The 24,587-nt window shown below is 39.7% G+C and overlaps 2 protein-coding genes across 4 annotated transcripts; one reads left to right on the top strand and one right to left on the bottom strand.

Annotated features, from left to right (window-relative positions):
- The first annotated feature begins 4,971 nt into the window (after window positions 1-4,971).
- LOC146331486 (uncharacterized) lies at window positions 4,972-7,722 on the top strand. 2 transcript variants are annotated; one of them, XM_084744585.1, is made up of 4 exons: window positions 4,972-5,024; window positions 6,026-6,160; window positions 6,566-6,927; window positions 7,032-7,722. In XM_084744585.1, exons 2-4 carry the CDS (start codon window positions 6,049-6,051, stop codon window positions 7,206-7,208), a joined length of 651 nt encoding a protein of 216 aa, XP_084600711.1. In that variant the 5' UTR covers window positions 4,972-5,024; window positions 6,026-6,048; the 3' UTR covers window positions 7,209-7,722. The 2 variants fall into 2 exon arrangements, with proteins under 2 accessions (XP_084600711.1, XP_084600718.1); XM_084744592.1 differs by having other exon boundaries at window positions 4,981-5,024; window positions 6,032-6,160.
- Window positions 7,723-12,092: 4,370 nt separating this feature from the next.
- Window positions 12,093-23,552, bottom strand: nab2 (NGFI-A binding protein 2 (EGR1 binding protein 2)). Of its 2 annotated transcripts, none has more exons than XM_084731683.1 (8): window positions 23,172-23,552; window positions 22,899-22,989; window positions 20,433-21,396; window positions 20,117-20,250; window positions 18,430-18,481; window positions 18,151-18,265; window positions 17,856-18,041; window positions 12,093-13,748 (listed from the first exon to the last, which is right to left on the bottom strand). In XM_084731683.1, exons 3-8 carry the CDS (start codon window positions 21,342-21,344, stop codon window positions 13,651-13,653), a joined length of 1,497 nt encoding a protein of 498 aa, XP_084587809.1. In that variant the 5' UTR covers window positions 21,345-21,396; window positions 22,899-22,989; window positions 23,172-23,552; the 3' UTR covers window positions 12,093-13,650. The 2 variants fall into 2 exon arrangements, with proteins under 2 accessions (XP_084587809.1, XP_084587800.1); XM_084731674.1 differs by having other exon boundaries at window positions 20,433-21,359.
- Between the last annotated feature and the right edge of the window lie 1,035 nt (window positions 23,553-24,587).

The raw sequence follows: 24,587 nt of genomic DNA, 5'->3' as shown, positions 1-24,587 counted from the left end.
CAACAACTCCCAATAACATTCCTTGATGGTGTTCATTCCTAGCACACCAGGGCACACTGTGTGGGGGATCCTTGACCACTAAAAACCCTCGCTTTACAATGACTTTACCACAAAGCTGCACATCCAACTCAAAATAGCCTACATATGGTATTGCTAGCCCCTTAGCAGCACTTAGCCTCAACCAGTGACAAGAGCGGAGCTTTTCTGAGCCCCAAGGTTCAAAATGCTGTACAAAGAAACTCAGTTATGTTTGACACCAAACTGGCACCTCAACCACACCCATTAATACATTAATTTGTGGGCAAGCTACAACCAAATTTTCAGAACTATCATTAGCAGAATCTGAGCCTGAGGAGCCCCCACCTGAACCTTGGCACAACAGTTCAGTGGGTGGAAGTTTCCCTGATTTGGGGGGCACTGCCTAAGATTAGAGCTACTGGGCACAGTTACAGGGGCTGACTGGGCCTGTAGAGCTACATACTCACCAGTACACTCCCTAGCAAAGTGGCATCTCCTGCAAATGAGTTTTCTTGCTCTGATTGAACTTAGGTTTAGGGGCATGGTTAAGGGCTGCAAGACTCTTACTGAGCTGATTCAGCTGCTCTTGTTGGTTCCTGAGAATTTCCTTTAACTCACCCAGCTCAGAGCTGAAGGAGAAGCTGCCTGCCCTGCTGTGGCTGTGATGGCTTCCCTGAACAGTGTGTTGGAAACCAAATACTGAGGGGACAGAGTGACTTCTACCCCTCCCACCCCCTGGCATCCCTTCTTGTTCCCACCTAATGGCCTCACTGCAGACATCGATCAAGGTGGCAGTAGGGTGAGCCTGGACAAATTGCTAAGTTCTCTGCGTAGGGAACAATCAAATCAAATCAAACACATGTTCAACAAATTGATCATGGAGTAACACATCCTTATTTAGTAGGCCATTGGGAGTCTTTTTGACAACTTTAGCTATTAAACACATTAATGCATGAGAAAATTCTTGGAGTGTTTCCCCCTCTTGTTGCTTTCTTGAATAAAAATCCTCCTGCAGAGATACATAGGACCTAGTACACCCATACAGTTCCTGCAATATACCCAAAATCCTTTCTGGACAAGGGCAGAAAATACAATTAGCCGGGCTCACCACACCTCATATTAAAACTGGTGATGAACCACCCTACTCACCACCTTAAGGTCTGGGCTCTAATACACAGCAGGGCAGGAGGGAAGTCAATGGTACCTGGCCAGAGGCAGGAAAAGAGGGAGAGGAAAGGTCCACAGGTGCATTATATTGCCTGGCTCTGATTAGGAGGTTGGAACAAGGGAGGAGTCTGGCCGAGGCTGCATTCAACCTACTCACTGTTCTGCACTGCTGGAGGAGTCCCACCACAAATGCATGAGTAATTTGTTTTTGGTCAGAAACCAGCTGGTTCCCAATTTTGAGTTCACATATTGTTGATTTGCCCAGTGGCTTTATTAAACTATTTATTTGTTTCCATATTGCAGAACAATTCCCTCTGGCCAATGTGATTGCTGAGATGTAATATTCAGCTTTTGCATTTCTCAATTCTTTACTAACACGATTTCTTAGACCTTTATATATAACCATATTATTTGAGCAGCTTTTCATTGCAGTTTGTAGATTGGTTAATGCCATCTTGGCAATGCCTGACTAACTCCCAGCTAATTCAAAAATGGGTACCACCTCTTATGGTACCCACCTGTCACTCAAAGCAGCCACACCCTTAATTAGGCATAACTTTAAGCCTTAAAGGCACAGTTCATCCTAAAATCAAAAATAAATGGTTGTCCTCCAGCCTGTAGCCCTATTTATCCATCTAGATAGTTTTGGTGTGAGTTGCTGACTTTTGGAGATAGGGTTAGGGTTGTTAGGGTCAGCTTGTGCTGCTCAAGGAGCAAAAAAATACTTTTGAAAAACTCGACAGCAATGTGTCTTTCCAAAAATTATGACTCAGTTGTTCAAGATAATCCACAGACCTTGTTGTGAGCAGTTTCATGTAGGAACTACTTTCTTTTAACTAGAAAGGAGAAAGGCAACTCTCACAAAAACAATTTAGATAAATAAATAGCACTACAGGCCAGAAGAAAAATATGTATGTCTGATTTTGGAGCTGTTCCTTAAATGCAAGGTTATTATTATTATGATTATTTTTGCCTTTTGTTGATAGATGACAGCTGAAGATATGACAGGAAAGATATACTTGTGTGTATACCCTGAGTTAACATGTCACAACAACAACAACAAAAAATGTGAGGACCTGATTTTTAATCTCAAAATGTTACAAACTTTGGTTGTTATGATTTCTTTTGGTGATTTATCCTACTGTCTCTATGATGCTTTGCCAGTCTTACATTTTCATGCCACCAACTGTCAGTCTAAAGGCCTTCCTGAACAATTCATAAAAGGATGTCTTTTATTTTGAAGGTGGCCTTGTGAAGCAGGAAGTATTTTGGCAGGTGTATCAGGGTTTGACGCAGGTGAATTCAGGTTGGGATAGTGACGTCGTGATAGTAAAATGCGGATGTTGTCCAGTCCGGCTAGAGGAGGGACGATTATTATCCGCAACGTCATCATCGTCATCATCATCAGCTGCTGCCGTGTCTGCACTTCCTGCTGGGAATGAAAGGATCACATTGAGTGTGAGTAAACTTTATTTTTTATATGATTCACAGTGGAAAACTGTGCTCACATGATTTTTGAAGCAGAAAACAAAATGAATTTCGGTCGAAGTTCCGCATTTTTTAGTGAAACCGAGGATTCAAGAAGTGAAGTAAGCATGAGTCTTCGTTTCCACTTTACAGAGTGCTATTACACAAGTATGGTTGATGTGAGGTCGGAGAGAGGATACGAAGCTAAACTGATAGTAACTGCAGGGTTATTACACCACACAAGACCGATGACACTGGAACACATGACATACGTACGTGACCAGAAAATTAAATGAGATCATTTAAACTATTGATCCCACACCGGGGAAAGCAAGTACAGCAGCTCAAGGATCGAAAGTAAAGGTAAAAAAAACAAAACAAAACAAAAAAAAAAACAAAACAGGAATGAGTGATTAAAAAAAATCCCAAAAAACAAATAAAGTAAAAAACAAAATAAAAAACACTTTATACTCTAGCCTCCACACCTTTCATATATGTTGGGCTGCAACCAAAAATTATTTTCATTATTGATTAAACTGTTGATCATTCTTTCAATTATTTGATTAGCTGTCTGGTCCATGAAGTATCAGAAAATTGTAAAAATGATAATAAAAAAAAAAAGTGATAGATAAGAAAGATGACGCCCTCAAATATCTTGTTCTTGATAAAAAATGAATCAGATAATATTCTAATATAAGAGGTTGAAATCAGAGAATTTGGAAGTTTTTTCCTAGAATAAAAGTGACTTATCAATTATCAGAATAGTTGGCAATTGATTTAATAGTTGACAATTAATCAATTAATTGACTAAACTCCAGATATTTGGATGAATTATTCCAGTATTGTTTGTAAGGTACTTGTTCAGTTTTACTTTTCTTATGTATATCACTTATTATGTATATTTTACATTTTTACAGCAAACCCTATGGTCCAAAATGACATCAGGTCACTAAAACAGTAAACGTTCGCTGGAATGTTTGATAGTTATAAGTAAGTCTAAATTAAAAAACCCACAAAAGTAACACAGACACACATAGGTGTGTAATAGACAAAGATCGGTCAACCAATGTATGTCTGATTCTAGATTAAATTGCGCAAAACTATCATTAAAATTTGCTTCATGCAAACCACAGCTACTACAATAAAATGCTGCTTATGCACCAAAACATCAATAATAATATAATTACACTCAATCCTCTACTTTTGCTGTTGAATTTGGCTCCTAATAAATATTGTATTCGTAGGAATGTGTGACTCTTAATTTTAGCTTTACATTACTACATAAACATACTACAAGGAGTTTCTAACTGGTTATGAAACAGTCAGTGTAGTGCTGATGCCTCCATATGGCCTACATAAGCAAATAAGACCATCATCGAGAAGACTGGCTGTTTCTATATAATCATTTTTAATGTCTGCCATCAGCTCAGATTCTATGTGAAATCAGATGAAACAATATATGAAGACCAGAAGAGCCCATATTTATATTTGCCTTGAAAAAAGTTTTTTAGCCAGTTAAAATTAAGCAGGAGGATCTGATTAAGGAAGTGAATAATGCTTCCACTGCTGATGTTGAGGCATCATGCATCTAATATACAATTTATATAGTTTATATAATCAGTCATATATCTTTAATTTACAAGGTAGCAGTGCTGAAATGTTAGGGTGCAGCTACACTGAATGGAGAGCTTTGCTGGTGAGTTTTTTGAGATATTGTTACAGTTTATGTCAATGGATAGCAAACAGGAAACACTGTCTTTGTTCTGTTAACACATGCTGACAATGATTTGACAGCAAAACTTTCTATTATTGTGTCTCCTATCCTTTTCTGACTTTATAACATATGTCAAATCATATGAGCAGCCGAAACCCTTTAAAAACAAAGATCAAGAGATGCTGTGGAAGAGTCAGTAGATTTAAAATAGAGCCAGACTCTTTCCTCTTGTGAGTCCATGCTAAAAAAATACTCCCTCGTAAAACAGTAACTGAGTGAGGACGAGGTTCCTTTTTAAACTAAAGGTTTCACTTCCCTTTTTTCAAGAGCCACTTCCTTATGTTCAGCATTTTCCAACGCAAGAATACTTTAAGTGTTGTATGAGTAAAGCATAATTTCAGTTAACCAATTTAGGAAGAAACAGACTGTGGCTGGTAAGGTCTCATTTGAAGAATGGATTTCACTGTCACAAATTTGATGTTGTGGTGCTCAGTAAATGGGATTTAAGTCTGGATTTTTACGTACCGAGACAGTGTCTGATTACAGGAAGCTTGTTCAAGAAGGAGGAGAAAAACAGTGAAACCAGCAGTGAGGATTGATTGATTGATTGATGAGGAGTCCTCAATTATTGGAGCAGCGACACATGAGCTTATAAGAGGTAAGCAAATCATTGTTGATACACAACATACATTATTGTATGGGTTTAAAATCACTTTTACACAGCCAGAAAATAAGAGGCTGAGACAAATGCATTAGGGTTTTAACAGGCCTGAAAAAAAGTTAGGTATGTCTTGATTGTCAGAGATGGAGTTGCGCCTAATGGCTTACATGTCTGGAAAATGTAAATTTACTTAAATACTTACTTTAAGTAATTTCAAAGCAAAATAATAAAGAAATAAAGGCTGAAAAAAATCAAGGAAAGACATGAATAAGTGTAGACACACACTGAATGGTGGGCATGAGACGTCACTAAATGGTTTGAGGGGCAGGAAAATGGTGTTAGTCATGTGCTATAACCAGATCTCATTTAACACTCTCCACTGCCTTCAACAAAACATCACAGCTTTGGATGGCAGTATTGGTCTGTTGGTTGGTCAGTTGGTGAGTTCAGACTTAAATATATCAACAACTGTCGGATAGATTGTGGCAAAAGTTTGCACAGATGTTCACAGTTCCTCGTAGATAAAATGAGTCGATAATCCCTGTACTTTTCCTCTGGCATCACCATGAGGCTGACATTTGTGGTTCAGTGGGGGATATCTTGACTACTATTGGATGGATTGCTGGGAAATTTTCTACAGAAATTCAAGGTGCCTTCAAGATAAAATCTTATAACTTTGGAGAGCCTTTAACTTTTCATCTAGCACCACCATCAGGTCAAAATCTCAATTTGTCTAACCTTATTTTGTGGTTAGTTCTAACTAGCAAACATGCTCACAGGCTAAATTAAGATGATGAACCTGGAAAATATTTCCTTGGCTCTGTAATTTCTGGCATGTTAGCAGGCTGATGTTAGCATTTAGCTCAAAGCATTACTGTGTCTTTACAGTCTCACAGAGCCACTAGCATGGCTGTTTTGTTCTGAATGCACCAGTCTGTGTCTACTGTTTGTATATTAGATAAGTGTACTGTACAGCTCTGTGTAATTTCCTCTGTTTGCTGCAGGTCCGTGAGCTGGTGAGATGGAGGAAGCATACAGTGAACTGTACCAGCAGTTTCTTCGCCTGAGGACACTTTGTCTGAGACAGGCGGCTCTGTTACATCAACTCACCACAGCTCTGCAGAAACAGCAAGGTTCATGTAAAACCTATTGTATTTCTAATGCTCATAAAGAGTCATGCTGTGTCAGTCATGATTCACCTCAGAGGAGTACCATATAAGTAATGTACGTCTGTGGACAGTGTCAGCAACAAAATGTATTTTCGCCACTCAAAAATTAAAGGGCCGCAGGTTGATGGCAATATAAAGTAGTGAAAATCTTGTAGGTGTAGTTTTTTTTAAGTGAATTAAAAAAAAACCCACAGCAGTTTATTGCTTAGCTTCCATGCTGGTGCCCCTCTCTGCTTCTCCATGTTCTGGTTGTGTGCTGACAAGCATCTACTGTAGGTAGAACACTGACTATAGATAAATACCTTATACAACCCCACATCAAATAATTTGAACTATCCCTTTAACACATCTGGAACTCTCTGTCTGCAGGTGGCACTCTCTCTAATGGAGAGCTGAGTGACATGATGTCCATCCCTATACAATGTACCCAAGAAATCCTCGCATGTCTCCATGAAAATCCTCAGCCACTAACAGTCACGGCACACAAACCTGCAGCTCAGTGTGGCGTCTCTAGAAATGTGGGGACCTTCTCTGATCTCCTCGCTGAAGACATGTCCACGCTCTGTGTGGATGGGCCTTGTCAGAGAAAGGAAAATCAGGAGGTGGTGCAAAATGTTGCACCCCTGCTAAGCACTGACTCTTTGAGGTGGCAAGGAGCCTCTTCCAAGGTCTCAAAAAATCAGCTGCAAGCAGATCATTCTTGTGGGGACAGGACGATGCACACAGTGAGGGTAGGTGGCGTCTTTACTGTGGGCAGAGGCTCTCCAATCTGTGCTTGGATTTTACCCTGTTGCTCCTCCAAAACTCCATGTCTTGTCTACTCTGTTTGTGTCAGATGCCTGCGACAGATAGTCCATCTCTGGCTGGTGACCTCCTGAGTCAGTGTGACGGTGTGCTGATGTCGGACGTGGCGCTGCAGTCTCATGTTTGTGAGTTCTGCCAGGCGATTTTCCCCGGAGACACAACAACCAGAGGAGAGTTCCTGCGACACCTTCACACTCACGTCACCTAGACTGATCTGTCTTTTCCTCCTGATGTATGAGTTATGTGTTCACATGATATGCTGTAATGGAGCAGGTATAACTTTAAAGACCTGCTGAAGAAGACCTGCTCTTCATGGTCAGCTGTTATGGATGAACCATGTAGATGTGGACACTGGCATAATTTTCTGTCTCTGAGGTATAAATGAAGTATAGAAATTGGCTTCCTATGCTTCAATTAACTCTTCACTAAACCCTTCCTCCGACCAGCAACTGTACAATCATAGATTATCAACTGTAACTAGGCTCCACAGGCCTGTGAAGCTGTGCGTTTCTTTTCACGTTGAAGTAGTGTGCATGGGGCTCTTAGAAGAGCAATACTCAATGTCTGGCGTGTTTGGCGTCTTTTTTGTAGGCTTTCAAAACTGTGAAACACAAGAGCAAAGGTGTGAGAAATGGATTAAACTTTTCCTGCTCTAATGTAAACTGCAAGCACTGGTGTGGCCGGCTAACTTGCTTTCTAACTGCAGTAATGTTACCTCCAGCCAACCTACCTCCAGTAACTTTACATATTTAACAACCTTTTACAGGGTTCTTGTTTTAAGATGTGTCAAACGGAAACATTAAAAAAGTCTACTTCAGACAGATTTTAGCTGACTCACCTGAGTTTAAGGATTTAGCATTAATTTACATTACGTTTAATTACATTTACATTTATAATAACATTTACATTAGCCTGCTACACTTAATGAAATTGTTGTCAGCTAGAAGAGAAGCTGCTTATATATATATGTGTGTGTAAGTTTCTTATAAAGATAATTGTTTATAGAGGTAATTGTTAAATAACATGTTGTCACTCTGGCTGTTGCAAAGGTAGCACAGCATCTGGTGCCATATTTTTATCATTACATCATCAACCTGTTATGAAATGATTGAAATGGCTTCATTAGTACTAACAAGTGAATATTGCACCTTTATGTAACTATAACTTTGTTGCTTTGGTTTTATATGCAGACATTAATGTTTGTATGTTACAATGAAAATCTTAACTGGGGAGAGAAATTGCTGTTTCTGAATTAATGTATATAAAATATTCTGATCTTCACAGTATGGCTCATGGCTTATCTCCACATTTCACTGTGAACAAAGTGACATATCAAGTCTACTTTAATTATGGCACTATTTAAATGATCTTTTTCAAGTTTGGATAATCAAAACACGTTAATTAATAAAATCTGATTATGTTTATTATTGCATTTGAATGTTCATCTGGACGATCCTACAAAATATTTCAAAGGTTTGAATGCAGATAATTAGATTTATTAATATCATTAATACTGTCCTTGTGCTTTTTAAATGCTTGCAGTGGAGTAATAAACCGATCAGCTGTCTGCTGCTCGGTACTGTGTTACTGAGGAAAGATCATGAGCTAATAATAGACCCAAAGATTTAACTCCCTAATTAGTGGTTATGACAGATGATTGACAATGACGGCTCCCTTCATCTGTTTCCACATTGACTGTCGCTCTCATAATCACAGAAAAGAAAACCAACTTGGATATAATTGCTCCAGTATAATCAAGTCAGTAAGTAGCTTTAGTTATGTAGCACCTCTCAAGAGGCACAAAGTGCATCACAAATGAAATAGAGAATATAAAGCTTCCATACATGTAGACATAAAAAAAAACATCAAATAGAATAAAAAGAACAAAAGAAAGCTAGCACAAAGGCAAGTCTGTGTGTGACTAACAGTCTCACTTATAGGTACTATGTGAAACAATTTACATGTGTTAATTGCTTTGTATTGCCAATGTGTGAATGCACTGTAACAGCCTGTGGACTGATTTATATGTATATGTATACTCAGGACACAGGATGTCACATTTCTGCACACCCACAGTGTGCACTAACATCAGCAAACGACCCACAGCCACCACAGCACAAGTCTAACTTTGCTTACCTCATCTATCAACATGTCTTGTGTATGTCACTGTCACTGTCTTGGCTGAAGCTCAGGACGCTCATTTGTGCCTACGAACACACAACCCAGTACAAACAACAGGATGCTAACTGCAGTTCACTTCGTGGCCACACGTGCTGTTAATAACAAGGATTTTCTGAAAATTACCTTTACCTTTAAGAGGTGGTAAAGACAACTTTTTTATTTTAAAAAATTGTGTTTAAGATCTGGCCAGGTTTCTTTGGAAGTGGTTTAGTGCTGGAGGGAGTGTAATTAAATAACAAGACAAGAGTCTGCAGGATGCTAGCAGGGGTTTGAGCTTAAGTCAGCATACTAATATACTCATTATTTTGGCATGCTGATGTTTAGTAGAGCTGGGTATTGGTACTCAATACTTTTAAGGTATCACCTGAAATAACATAGTACCAAGTAACAACAAAACTTCTCTAGTCACACAATACCAACAAACTGATCCTTTTGTGCCCAGATCTAGAAAAAAAGAATTGTATGGTTTTGCTTACCACAAGTGTTCTGTGATTAACTACGCTATTTATTACACTACTGCAGGGATGGTAGTGACAGGGCTGGCAGTTCAGTGCACTGAGATGCCACCAAAACGTTGTACAGTATTGCTTCACTACACGCCTGTGGCATCTGACAAAAATAAATGCATAAAATGCGGAAGGATTATTTCAGGAATGCTTCCACTCACTTGAAGGGTACTGATATTGGTACTGTGATTTTTATAAACGATACCCATCTCTAATGTTTGTCAGGTATAATATTAAAGGGATAGTTTGGGTTTTTTTGAAGTGGGGTTGTATGAATTACACATCAGACCTACCTACAGTAGATGACACATCCCCATTTTAGAGAAGCAGCAGGAGGCTCGGTGTAGGAAGCTAAGCATGTGCTGCTGACATGTTTTAATGACCTAAAAAAAAAGGTTCACCTAAAATAATCAATATCTGTTTAAGTGTACATTCTATTCAGAATATTTTCACTGCTTTACCATGCTGTCGGACAGCCTTTTTCAGGTGGGACACCACATACTGGGTGGCTAAAATTTGTTTTGCTGCTGATTATGTATACAGCAATACATTTTTTTAGTAAGTAATACACTGACTACAGATAAATACCTCATACAACCCCACTTCAACTAATCCAAACTATACCTTTTATGTGTTAGCATTCTCACATTTGCTCGTCAGCAATAAACAAAAAGTACAGTTGAGGCTGGGAGGAATGCCATTAGCTTTGCAGATATTTGGTCAAAAACCAAAGCAGAAATTTTGAGCTGATGGCCTTAGATTAAAAGTTAGGGGATCAATTTATTTTATAAATCCTCCTTGGGGGATCACAAGTGTGCTTAACTAAATTTCATGGCATTAAACCTTATGTTTGATGAAATATTTAAAAAATAATGATAATAATAATAATAATAATAATAATAAAACAATATATTGTAAGCCTGCATGTAAACCTCAAGGTGGCACCAGTGGAAAAGTTAGAGGACCACCAAAATCAGCAGGATTCATCCTCTGGAGGACATGAATGTCTTGTAGTAATCGTTATCTGAGATTTGGTTTGTGTATCTTTTTGATCTGGTCTGAAAATCAAGCGAGGGAGGGCTGAGCATTCGTGTGTATGAGTGCAGATGACATTGCTGGTACAGGTGAGTCATGCCAGCATCGAGGCTCAGTCGGTGCACAGCGTCAGTGCAACAAACAAGACGACAGCAGAGGTGTTGCTGGTTGTGTGACGCAACTCCCGCAGCCTCTTCTACACATTAGAGCTGCCAAGAAAAAATTATTCTTTGTGGAAAACAATGCAACACGCCGTGGCTTTAAGCAATAAAATAACATTTATTGAGATGTAACAAAATAAATAATCTGTTTTGCAACATAATAAACTGAGGAAGTTACTAATGCTCAAGAGACAGGCAGGTGTAACTGATGCACAGCAAGCTACCTCACTGACATACTCTGTGGTTAAGTATACAAAAACTGTTTTTAATTGTTATCAAGCCTTGTCATTACATGTATACATTTTAACAAACCGGGCCAAAAAGGGTGACATGTGCCTGTAGGAGCTGCTGTATCAAGAGTCAAGCACCATGAGGTTTCTCTCTGTAAACCTCTGCATATTTTTTTTATTTCTTTTTCTAAAACTTAGAAAGATTAGTCACCCCTATTTACTATAAGTCTCAAAGGTCAGAAGAACTGTTTTTGAAAAGGGAAACTGAAACTCTTCACCTAATAGCTAAGACTACAGAAATCATCCCAAAAACACACTGCCATATTGTAAGTTTCCACTACACCTAAAAATAATCAACACCAATCACCACATTTTCTGAAAATTATATGTGGTAAATAAGGTAAGTTTATTTTTTAATTCTCTAAATCTTGAAATGTAGTTTTGAATGCAGTTTCCTCTAAGGCTGTACAATGAGACCTATTAACCTCACTGACATGGCGGCCATTTTTCTCTGATGTCACACTCAGGGTGGGAAGCACAAATGTTATCAGAATGACGATGTCGTACTGCTACATACCAGGTTGTAAGTCGTACAAACACACAAAATCTGACAAATTGTTATGTTTTCACTGCTTCTGGATTGATCAGCATCTAATGGATAGTGAAAATCTGGAGGGACATCAGGTCATAACATCAATCTAAATCAACATATTTGATAACTCATTAGCTACCATGAGACAACTGCTAACGTTAGTATCCAGCAACTCCCTAGCTAACATTACCGTCTGATGGTGTTATATGATACAATAGGAAAGGTGTAAATCAATTCTGAAATATCAACAGAAGATTCAATTTATACTTTTTTTGTATATTGTAACACTTTCAAACAGTAGTTAGTTAGGAAGTGGCTGAATGCTAATGTTAGTCATTGTCTCACAGTAGCTAAGGGGTAATCAAATATCATATTATACCCTGAAACAAAGCCTGATGTTCCCCCAGATTTTCACTATCCAATGTCTTTAGTTTCTGGCCAATTGGGAAGTGGCCATATTTCAAGTTAAAACAACATATTTGATATCTCATTTTCTACCGTGACACAACTGTTAACGTTAGCATTCAGACACTTCCTTGCTAACATTCCCATTTGATAATGTTACAATACGATAGGAAAGTCATAAATTAATTATGAAATATCCACGGATGACTCGCTTTACAACTTTCCTATCATATTATGTAACACAAATGATAATGTTAACTAGGAAATGGCTGATGGCTAACGTTAGCTGCTGATTTGTCAGATTTCATACATTCATATGACTTGCTACCTGGAACACAACAGTACGAGATTGTCCTTGTGATAACAGCATGTGAGTTTCTCACCCTGAACGTGACATTAGAGGAAAATAGCTGCCATTTGAATATGGCGAATTGGGACAAACATTAAAGTAAAGATGAGAGGGAGGAACAGCTGATGGTAACAAGCATCCTCCCTGCTGTAGCTGAGCCTAAAACCTGATTTTCCTGTAGAGAGAGGCAACTGAAACTTCGACTGGAAATCAATAAAGCGTCCGTGATCTTATTTCATGCTGCTGAGTTGAGAAAAGGTGTTCTGAGCACATTTTCATATAATTATGTAAAGATAATGAAAAGCCTGAAGTATTACCTCTTACAAATACGATATCAGCCGCTTGTGCAAAATATCATGACAGAAAGATGTGAGGGAGTGGATAAAGAGGTTATGGCCTTTATACATCATAAACCTCAGCATGCCTGTTCAGATCTCATGGGAGATTGGATGATGCAGCAAAGGACAAAAGGCCTCTGAACCTGAAGGTGGTGTTTGTGTGTAATCTGGATCAATTTATGTCACACATGCTCCTTTTTTATCTTCATCTTTGAATCCTTAAGAATCTCCAACACACTGACTTCAGAAACCAGAACACCCAGTTGTTTCCTGAGGGTGAGGAGCTGCTGAGAACATTATCTGACAGTTTTATGTTGTAACTTGTGGGAAATGTAGATAAAAGTCTTCCTATGAAACCACACTTCCTTTAGATAACTGAAGTACAGCATGTTACTGACTGTAAGTTGAGTTAGTTTCCAAAGATGTAGTGCCCCCTGCTGTGTCAAGCCCAAATCATCTGGAACAGGAGCCACCAACACACAGATGTGATAAAAATGTCAGGTTTTTCTTGATAAAATCAGTGATTTTTTTTTTTAGTTTGCAGAACATATAGTCCATGTATTTAAAAAATAAAACAAAAAAGTGCTTCCCTAACATATTTACTCATTAAAAGTCAAAACAGAACATTTGGAACTTCAGTGTTTAGAAGTCACTGCGGGTTTATAGTGTCAATCGCTGGTAAATTCTGACATTTACTGTATTGATTTTGATAAGAGTCTTCTCCTCATCAGACGTCAGTGATGCAGGTACACAAGGAAAAAAAAACCTGCTCACCAACAGCCTGTGTGGCAGACTCTGACTGGAGTTCAGTGGCAGGCCTGAGAACAAGTTCCCTGACAACCGCAGTGCGTTTTCATTTCCCGCGGTGATTAGAGTCGTCTTTGGTGATGCAAGGGCTACTGCTCCTGCATGCTGTTATCGAGCTCCGCCTCTCCACTTTACCGTCAAGATCTGTGGAGAAAATGATGGTATGAAAATTTACTTAGGCTTCATTTAAAGAACAAAAACTAGTTAGAGAACCAATGAAAAGCACATAAAGAGCACATAAAATCTACCCTTAAATCTGTACCTTAAAATCTACTGTGAGTTGTGTCAATAATTTAAGTCTAGCCTTAAGTTTGTGCACATTTGATTTGAAACCAAAAACACTTATGATTTGATGCTATCTTTTCAAGGACCAGTGTGCAAGATTTCAGGCTAAAACACACTGCAGCGTCTCAACACAGATTAGGATATTTCTCGTTTCAACAACTTGTCTCTCTATTGTTCTGCACACACAACAGACAGAGCTGAGGAGAGGAAGTGCAGGAGCAAAGGGAGAAAAGAGGAAGGAGAGTTGCTAGGGGCCAGGATACAGACTGCAGGCAGGGAATGAGTGGAGTTTGTTATTTTATTTATTAAAAATTTTGACATAGATACAGGTGCAAGTTTGAAAAAAGCATTTTTTTTTCCTGAAAATAGTGACATAAATTATCAAGCGCCTGGCTGCCTCCGGTGTGGGGCTTGTACTTAGAAAATATTGGGAGTGACTGATTTGGCAGCACTGTGTTTTAGTCTGTAGTGACATCTAGTGGTGAGGTTGTATATTGCAACTAAATGAAAACCTCTCACCTCGCCCTACCCTTCCAACTGTGTAGAACAGGTGTTCTTAAAGTGCGGCCCGATAGCCAATGGTGGACCTGAGACACATTTTGTACGGCACCCTAACATGAAAAATGAAATGCAATTATATTTTCATCATTCAATTTTAGTACTTTCACTTTCAATAATCTACATTTAACACAATACTCTGCTACTGCGTCAAACTGTGTCCACCTAACATGCGTCTATCAGGTTAGGAATGACATCGTGTAGCAAGCTAGTGGCACCCCATGTCGCAGGAATTACTTTCTGTCATGAATGCTAGTGCTGTTAGCTAAAGTTAGTGATTTTGGTGGACAACTTGGCAGCTTAATGTGGAGGTGAGATAGAAAAGCCATTATGGTTGAGGAGAAAATGAAAGTTCAAGAAAAATTGATCAACTCCTCCATGGAAAAGGACCTGATTAGATACAGAGGGCTCATTCTAAGGTATTGAAAACACAACAGTTCTTATTTCCGGGTGATTCTACACTAATATTATATTCAGGTTCTGTCATATTCTACCAATAAACCCCTGTAAATCCCACACACTGGACCTTTAATGCTTTGAATGCAAGATGAACAGTACACAATTGTACAATGACCAGACAGCCAGTTACTGTAACACTGAGGCAAAAGATAAATATAGTGAAGAGCAATCAGATTCAACCAGTGTTTTAAGACCTTTGAATAATAGTTTAGGGAATTCAGCAAGAAACACCCACATAAAATGAAGTCATCATGGTTTATATGACCAACCCAAGCTGTTGAATCACAACACGTCTAATTAGTTTTGGGCTGGTGATACAGTAGTGATAGTGAATTCAACAAATCAAGTGAACAAGAGGTGTTAAGTAATCTATTATTAATTAGGTGTATTCACACTGGTGTAAGAAGTGATGTGAGGTTGTAAAATGTGTTTACGAGTCAAGGAATATTCATTTATTGATTTCATTTATTTATTTTCTCAATAAGAAACCCTCAGTGTTCATGTGTTTTAACAGCATGCAGCAATATAATAACTTATGAAGAATGTAAATTGTGATCACATCCATTTAAAAGCACATGTTCAGTTGTGTACGTGGAAAGAACAGGTGGCTATCAGATGTGAGGATTCCATGACTTAAATGTTAAAACGATGAGATCCTGACTGTATGAAGCGTCAGCGGAAGATGAGTTGTGGCAGAAAACAATGACGTTGAAAGGAAGTGAGAGAAAGTTCTGATTAATGAGAGAGACAAGATGAAGGAAACTTGGATGAGTGTGAAAGACAGAGAAAAAAAGACAAAGTGAGGGAGATCGACGTCAGAGATGAAACATATGTCATTTTTTCTGTTGTTTCCGCAGTCCTTTTGGTAGAGGGAGAAGATGTATAAAAAAGACTGTGCCATTTCCCTGCCCACAGGTTTTATTTTTGTACACTGTCGCTTGGTGAGTCAATGCAACGCCCCTCCAATTACCTCCCACTCCTTCGCCCCCACGCCCCATCCATCCCGCCCTTCAGCCCACGCACCTAACACACTCTGACGTCAGTCGCTGCTGAGAGGGGGGGTCCGATTCTGCCACCCACAGAGTACTTCCTATCCCCCCTCCCCCCCTCCTCCCTCCCCGCCCCCTCATGTCTTTGCTGGCTTCCTTCTTCTCCTCGCTTCATCTCTTCGACTGGCTATCACAGCCCAGAACGACTAACTTGCCCAGATCAGTGCTTTTTTTTTTCTCTTTCTTGTGAGAAGCTGTGATGCATCAGAAAATGATACACTAACAGGGTATTAAGGAAGTGCTATAACAGTGTAACACCCTCCCTCCCTCCCTTTTCTCTACCCTCCTTCTCTCACTCTTTTCCTCTCCATATATCGCTCTCCACCTCCTTCTGTTTCCCCTTCTAACTTCTATCCTCTCTAATTTACAGTCTGGTGAAGTTCAGCTGTGCATGGTGGGAGGCGTCACCTAGTGTGACTCACTAGAGTTCAAGCTCTAGTGAGCTATGAAATATTCATTGTTAGGAGAGGTTATTGAGTCTCTGTCTGTCATTTTCAATTTAACCCCGACATTAACTTACTCTAATTTAATTCACCTTAAAATCCAACTTTAAGAAATAATTTGATATTTCTGGAAATAAGGTTATTTGCTTTCTTGATGAGAGTTGCACAAGAAGATTGATACCACACTCATGTTGGTATGTTAAATATGCAGCTAACACCAGGAGCCAGTTAGCTTAGTTTAGCTTAGCTTAGCATAAAGGCTGGAAACAAGGGGGAAACAAAGTCATGTCTATAAGGGAATCCCAGATTCACAAAATGATCTTGTTGTAGTGATTTTTAACTGAAATTATTCTCTTTTCCTAACCCTAACCAGATGTTTTCTGTCCCTAAACCCATCCAAATCTTTACCACACATTGTTAAACATTGCTGTTTGAACAATGTACACAATGAAGAAACAACACATACAAATCTTCTGAGAATTTCACAAATCAAGGGTTCCCTTACAGACACGACTGAGAAACAGCTAGCATGACTCAGTCAGTCTTTCAGCACCGCTAAAGCTCTCTCATTGACCCCTATTTGTATGTCCTGCCCCTATTTCCTCTGTGCAAGTTGAGTAGGCTTTGCAACAGGTGGAAACTTGGTCACCGTTCACCTTTTCTGTTTCCTGTTCTTAGCTGTGCTAGAGTCATCAATAGAAAACAAGTCTGAAAGTGGTTAAAAGATGTTACTGGAGGACCTATAAAAGCAACATGGTCAGAGCTTAAGTTGGTTAATGTCTACAAATCACTAGCTAACTACCTGCTAACAACTGATTTAGATTAGCTTGCTAGTTAGATAGAATTCTGCTAGCATTAGCTGTAAGATATAAGTAGCTAGCTAATATTTGGTTTGGATTTGCTAGCTAGTAAGCCAGCATTTTGCTTAAAGAAAGGAGAAAGTTTGTGGAGGTTCTGCCGTGTACAAAGATTGCTCAAATGGAGAACAGAGCAAAAAGGGGCAGGACTTTGGAAGGGTCAATAACACATTATATCTTATTTGTTTAATAGGTACAATAACTGAAGTTTAAAAGTGCTTCCAGGCAACAAAATAATTAGCATACAACCCCTGTAAAATGGCAAATTGTTATTTTTTACAGTTTGTTTTTTGTACACATTAAACAAACAAGATACGACAAGTTAATTTGTGAGCTTTAGATGTGCTGGGTTTGGATTTTCTCAGCTTTGGGTAGAGACCCATTGTTTCAGGTCTTTGTGCTATCCTAAGCTAACTGTCTGCTAGCTGTAGCATTGTATTTATCATAGAAATATGAGTCTTATTTGCCTTTTCATCCCAAAATGTTAAACTATTCCTTTAACTCAAACAAAGCTGGGAAAACATTTCAAAATACACGTTTTATTCTGTGTCCATTGTTATTATGCACATAATATTGTTGAGTCATTATTGGAAAAGTCACCTGTAGCGTGAGTTCCTTCTGACCCTAGGCTGAGCTTGCCAGCCCGATCATGTGACACCATCCGAGCCAATCGCAGCCCTTCATCCATTAGCGTTTGCTGTATGAGATGGCGACTCCAGCTGGTGGGGTTGGAGGTGTCGGTATGGGGACGGGGGGATGGAGACTGGTTGCACTGTGAGCCCATGTCTAACAGGACAGACAGATTTGGGTGTGAATGCTGTCTTTAAACACCAAGTTCTCATAGAAACATGAGGATCTACTAAGGAGCTCAGAGAAATCGATCTGAAGTGTTTACCATGTGATACACTGTCGAGGCTCTCTGCAGATAAGCTGTCATCATCTGCCCTCTGGGTCAGGCCCTCTGAGCCATCCACTCCGAGAAGTGACGACACACTCTCAGGCACAATCACCTAAAACACATCATGCTGATGAACCACTTAAAATTACTGACAAGTGACCTGAAATCTGGCTACGTTTACACACGGCGTCATGTGTTATAATCACACATTGATCTGTAAGAAGTCACACTGAATATTGTTATCAGGTGACAGCAGTGAATTTACTGAACACTCACCTCATGTCTCACTCTCTTATTGGACAGTAGGCTGTTTTCTTCTGCATTTGACCTGCGGGAGGAAAACAGTTGAGCCAGTTGAACATGAGTTCAAGTTCATTTTGACCTGGGAAACAAGTATTCTGACCACTAATGAGTTTTTTTTTTTTCTGCAGAGCTTTCAAATGCAGCATCTTCCTCAACAGATGGAGGCTAAAGGCTCAGAAAAAAAGCTCACAGTTTACACTGATTTAAAGGGAAAAATCAGCACTTTTCATGTTGATGTCAGTCATTGTTAATGGTAAATGTATTCAGTTGAACCAATACATTCCCCAGTATGTGCTATATTGACTGAGAAACCTGAGCTCTTCTGCTGCAAAATCTGTTGCTGCACCTGCACCAGTGATGTCAGAGTGATGTCACCGGTGTTAAGGACAAACTACAGGCTGTTTCAGCTTGTATTTCTGGTCTCAGCCTCCGGGTACCCAAAGGGCATGCTAGTCACCTAATGCTGTTTTTTAGTCAAGAAAGTAATAACTATTGGCTAGGGTGGTGATACATGACAAGATGGATGTGGGAGTCACAAGCTCACTTGCAATGCATCCTGGTTCATGTAGGCACTACTAGTATGGCTTAGTCAGCATGAGAACTCAGCTTTCTAGGCCAATATAGCACACACTGAGGTATTTCCTGCTTTAACTGGCCACATTTACCATCAACACTGACTGGACATCCACATGAAAAGTGCCAAATTTTCCCTTTAAGGTTATTTTTTTCAAGTCAAGCCAATGCTTTTGCACAAGACGCAGCAAAAGACAAGAAGTCACACTGAATACAACTTTTATTCAACTTATAAAATGACCTGGTACATAATTTTAAAAATGATTTGACCATAAACAAAAATAAATATGCGAATCTGTAAGCTTGTTGTCATTTACGTTTATATGAATTATTTGTACGCAAATATATATTTCCAAATAAAGTGTCTGTTGTAAGTATTTGAATTCCATGAGGTAGCAAGCACAAGGAGAACTTTTGTTATATTTTTTAAAAATAATTTGACTGACTATGGCTAGGAAAATTTAAATAACACCAGGCCCAAAGACACTGTTAAACTCAAAACACTAATTAAATCTAAAGGATTATATAATAATTTTGTGAATTTTTGTTAAATAGTTTGCTGTGGTTTGTACTGTCTTATTACTTTTTAAATCCCCATGGGGGGGGGGTTTAAAAAAAACTGCTGATACTTACTTTCATAAAGATTATATGAGAATGTTTTGTGCAAGTTAACAAACACATACAGCTGGGGGTTTGTGTATTCCTGTGTGGCTCAGACGTTCAGCTCATTATATTATAACACTACAGAGGTTGGAGTTCAATTCCCACTGTGATCTGAACCAGGTTCATTGTGAAAATGAATGAAGTGGTGGGAAGATGACTCATAGAAACCACATGGTACATGTACAATATGCTAAATAAAGATTTTTTTCTGCTTTGAAATCATGTCAGTTAATTTACTTCACATGTGGCTTATTATAACATGTTGCTACTCTGTTGCTGTGGAGGGTTTCAGATGGTGCTTTTCTATTCTCTCATAGAGTTTTGCCATAAGATAGAGGAACAATTAAGACACAGCAAAGGTGAGGTGCACTGGTCATAGGTTGTTGGTGAACAGATCACTCTTCTCGATGGGCAGCGGCCCTACCTTGCATGCTTTAGTGTGGAGGTGTAGGCACATTTTCTTGCCACCTGCCGAGCCAAAGAAAAGAGTTCCACTCGTCTCAGCAGAAGGGCATTGTCGCGCATACAGAACTGGGCTGCAGCTTCATTGATGATCAACTGAGGACGAAAACACTAAGTGAAGGACACTGAAAAAATGACATGCAGATAATAAAGAAATTATACTTTTATTTTGAAATTTATATATATGCCCTATTAAAGCTGTCTTCTGCCTCACCTTTAATCAACAGTTTATTGCAGGTATAACACATGATTCAAAATCTTGTTTTTGGTGCTTTTACCTCGTGATGTGTGAGCTGCTTCCCTTCTCTCCTCTTGGAGTCAAAGCGTCCGTAGATGAGACTGTACTTCCGGATCTCCTCTTCTTTGTTCACGTCTTGGGACCCCATCTTGAAGATGTGTCCCACAGTCTTTGCCATCTTTTTGTTCATCCTGAGCAGAGTCTTCACCTCTGCAGGATCAGACCTCGGCAGGGTCCTAAGGAGCCTCTCCACGCTCTCCACCACCGCCCTCGCCGTCTCCCCGTCCAGCTGTCCTCCAGGCCAGGCTGACAGGGCTGCTGGCGCGAAGGAGGCAGAGGGGCTCGGAGATGTGGAGGGACCTGGGGGACCCGTGGACAGCAGAGGTGGGCTGGGCGGCTCCTCTTCTGCTCCAGATGCAGAAGCCAAAGTGCAGTTCCCATCAGGCTCTGGGCTGAGCCAGTGTGGGTCCATGGGTGACAGTTTTTCCCTGTAGTGTGTGTCCGGTGGCTGTGGCGAGGCCTGCGAGCAGGGGCTTCTTGGACTCCCACTGTGCATTGGAGTGAGACACGCCCGATCCTCCCTCTCACAGGGAGATCCCGGCTGCCCGTTGCTCACAGACTTCCTGGGCCCGCCTGCTGGGCCACTGGCGCCCGTCCCGTCCACTTTGAACAGCGGGATGCCCCCGAGGGGAACATTAGAGACAGGCTGACTGAACAGGGCAGGGTTCGCCGCCCAGTCTCGGAGGGCCTTCTGCAGCCTACGCACGTGCAGCGGCTTGGTGGCCATGCCAACTAGTGCCATGATCTCCAGAAACTCCTCCTCTGCTGCCTCGCAGAGCTGCTGCACGTCGTCACCACCCTGCTGGATGAAGGTTTCATAATAGGCAAGCAGGTTGGCCCTCTGCAGTACCCGATAAAGCTGCAGCTCCCCAAGTGTGCGTGGCAGAGACATGGCTGGCACACAGCACTGGAAAGTTTAGGCAGGAGAAAGGAAAGACGTGAACCTGCAGGTGGAGAAATCCTCCACAAGTTATTTATTTAGATAAAGACTTTGACATCTGGACTACAACTAGTGGCCTATACCTGCTCCAAATGCTTCTGTCATGATGAAAAATCAATAAAAACAGATGAATACAGGAAGTTTATAATTGCTTTGGAGCAGTTTTCTCCATATATGAACTATTTTCAACTTCTTAAACATGTTTTGTTCTATATTACCCTAATATAACTAACATGTTGAGTATAGGGGAGACCAGGGGAAATTTTAACAAGGGACAATTGTAACCAACTCAATATCTCCAATCAGAAACAAGCTACAGCTAGAATGATGACACTTACTCCGCACATGCTCACAAGTCTGAAAGCTACATTTTGGATGCTCAGCATTTTTCTTCTGCTGTCTAAAGTTTAGATAAGTGCAAATCTACACTTAGGTCAATTTTATCTCTAAGTTATTGGTTAAAAATTAGCATGAACAAACTATGCTAATATAGGTGTTGCTAGCTAGCATACAGGATTGTATCATAGCTGCTGTTACAGCAGCCCCAGAGCCACATGGCCCAATGTCAGCACCTTGTTTGTATGTGTTGATATATTTTTCCGTTGGAAAATAACCACACGTTTTACTGAATTTATATGTGAAATTACTTTTAACACAATTTTAAACTAGTATAGTATAAAAAACAATACTCTATACCTCTTTGGTTTTTTTCTGTTGGGTCTATGTATTATGTTGTGAGCCCCTAACCTAAGATGATTTTCTGTCACTTTGTGATAGGCAATTTTTGAATTTTAAATCTTTTGATACCACAACAAAAAAGTCCTAGGCAGACAATATATTATATTTCTTTCTATCTTTCTTTCTTTTTTATTAACAACTTACACATACTGCAACAGAAAAAAGTCACTTAACACTGGTTTTGCTACAAGCCAAATATCAGAAAGACCAAACTGAACTGAGATCCTGGATGAGCACATTGATAACCTTTTAAAATAGTTTTGGTATTGTAACTTATGGATATTGTATTGTTTTAAACACATGGTATTGAAAAAGTATGTCAGTATTGATTGTTTTGACAACCTTGATTCAAATAATTAAAATCTAGTTACCACTAGAATAGCTGTCAGATCCACTAAAATAGAAATAGACTTTTGTTTTAAACACATATGATGCCTGACATCTAACAGAATTTGAACCATATACAAAGCAGTCTTGAGTGACATTATTAGATACTGCAGCAGTAATCTGATTACTTTGAAGCATACTTTTGTTTGAGATATATGGGTTAGTTTGACTTATTTTATCAGTGTTACAATTGCCCAAACCAAATTCTGACTTTTTGCATTAAATTTAATATTACTGCCTTGTCCATTAGGGTATTTATATGCATTGTGTTATTAATTAATGCACATGTTTCTTATATGAAGATGAATATTTCGTAGTCTGAGAGTTATGAAGGAAAATGTTACAATTGCTCCCAGTCTCCCCTACATAAACCTCTCTTACCTTCTTCAGGTCAGGTAGACGGACGTGCGTAATTTCAGAAAGGTGTCTCTCCAACCACCCGATGTCACAGGTCGTTACTCCCGGACTGAAACTGAGAGAGAAATAAGAACCATGAGACAAAGGCACGTTACATTTGGACTGCACTAAAGTAGAAACACTCGGGTTATTGTCTCCGGCTCAGACTCAGCCATCGACTGGAGGAGTCCTGAGCCAGATGTGAGCAGAAAACACCCCGCTCGCAGCTCGCAGTTTGTTATCCTATTCGTTTCTTACCCTGTTGCCTATCGCCGAAAGCTTCCCCGGCTCAGATTGGCGTAGTAAATCCCCTTTGCGTATCGTAGCTCGTCTGAAATCACTGGCAGAAATCCTCCTCCGGCGCACCGTATTGGTTGCTGGCTGCCCTGTCTGTGTGGGCTGGAGAATGACGGGGGCGGACTGCAGCACGCCATCTGACCGAAAAAGAGCCTTCCTCTCCCGGTAGAGAGGCGGCTTTCAAATTGGAGATGTGGGTGGTGGTTGGTGGGGGCTTGAAATTAACCCTCTGCGTCTTCAAGATTAGGCTTTTATGCAGAGGCTTCAGGGGGTTCCCACAGTTTTGCCGTCGTCAAAGACCCTCTAAACAAGCAGTCAGCACATCAGCATTACAGGCTCACACAAAGGACACTGGACAGATGAGACAGATGTGGGTTTACTGAACCGTGAGCTGGTTTTTCCTATTTTATTTATGTAGGAGGTGGGTGGTCGTACGTTATTCTGAGAGCACAGGTGGAACTCAGTTATTCCCCCAGTAGCCTACTTTCTGTACGTGCTGTATCACATTTCTTTCCAAATTTAAAGGGTCATTTCATACAAATATGCTTATAAAATCACCAAAAATATCAACTCCTCTCCACCTCTAAGTTTCTGCCCATGCACGTCCAGGATCAACAAAGCTCACTGCTGTCACTGTGAACCACTGTAACTATTGCAAATGTTATTTTATTACAGAGATGTTTTCATAGGTGTCATTGACACTGTGGATATGTCCACACCACTTTTTGAAAGGGGCATTTTTGTCCCCATCACCTTTAAAAATGATAAATTATTAAAACTGTTCAGAAAAAAATGTTTGCACCAATGTTAACTAATGTTTTGAGAACCATTTACTTCCACAATGAGTAAACATACAATGAGTCATGATTGGCTGAACTCATGAACTCTTGTGACCTCTTGTGAGTCCTTGTGAAAGAGAACAAGGTTATATTATTATTTATAAGGTAGATTCTGTTTTGTCATACTTTAGGGCAGTGATATTGGAGAATTTTTTATTGCTGGGCTGGCTGATATGCACAGATGCTTTCTACAGTAAATGTGATACTGGAATCTTTTCTCTTTTATTCTGTTTTCTCTTCTCTCTCTCTCTCTTTTTTTTTTTTAAAAACTCAATTTTAAAATGTGATCCAGTATTGACTTTAAATTTGAAGAGGTTTAACTTTTAAATTGGCCGTCTTTTTGATTAAGCAAAATAATCAGGTTCCTCAAAGGAACTTAAGAGACTCGACTCAGTGAAATCCAGTTATATAATGTGCCCCTTTTTCTTTAACTTCAGTTAATCCATTAAAACAAGAGTTGCTGCCAGGTTGTCTCTGTTTTTTCTTACCGTTGTGTTGTCCATTTTTAAATAATCTATTATTTGGTCATATTGCTCCA

Source organism: Lutjanus erythropterus, chromosome 2, assembly GCF_056507025.1.
Source record: "Lutjanus erythropterus isolate fLutEry1 chromosome 2, fLutEry1.hap2, whole genome shotgun sequence".
Taxonomy (NCBI): domain Eukaryota; kingdom Metazoa; phylum Chordata; class Actinopteri; order Lutjaniformes; family Lutjanidae; genus Lutjanus; species Lutjanus erythropterus.
The sequence above is the reverse complement of the archived record's forward strand: the minus strand, read 5'-3'. Positions and strand labels throughout refer to the sequence as shown.

Coding starts and splice junctions, on each gene's coding strand:
- LOC146331486 (XM_084744585.1), top strand. CDS start 6,049: ATGGAGGAAGCATACAGTGAACTGTACCAGCAGTTTCTTCGCCTGAGG. Junction 6,161..6,565: donor AGCTCTGCAGAAACAGCAAG/GTTCATGTAAAA, acceptor CTCTGTCTGCAG/GTGGCACTCTCTCTAATGGA. Junction 6,928..7,031: donor GGACGATGCACACAGTGAGG/GTAGGTGGCGTC, acceptor TGTTTGTGTCAG/ATGCCTGCGACAGATAGTCC.
- nab2 (XM_084731683.1), bottom strand. CDS start 21,344: ATGTCTCTGCCACGCACACTTGGGGAGCTGCAGCTTTATCGGGTACTG. Junction 20,251..20,432: donor AGCAGCTCACACATCACGAG/GTAAAAGCACCA, acceptor TTTCGTCCTCAG/TTGATCATCAATGAAGCTGC. Junction 18,482..20,116: donor TCCACACTAAAGCATGCAAG/GTAGGGCCGCTG, acceptor TTCCTCCCGCAG/GTCAAATGCAGAAGAAAACA.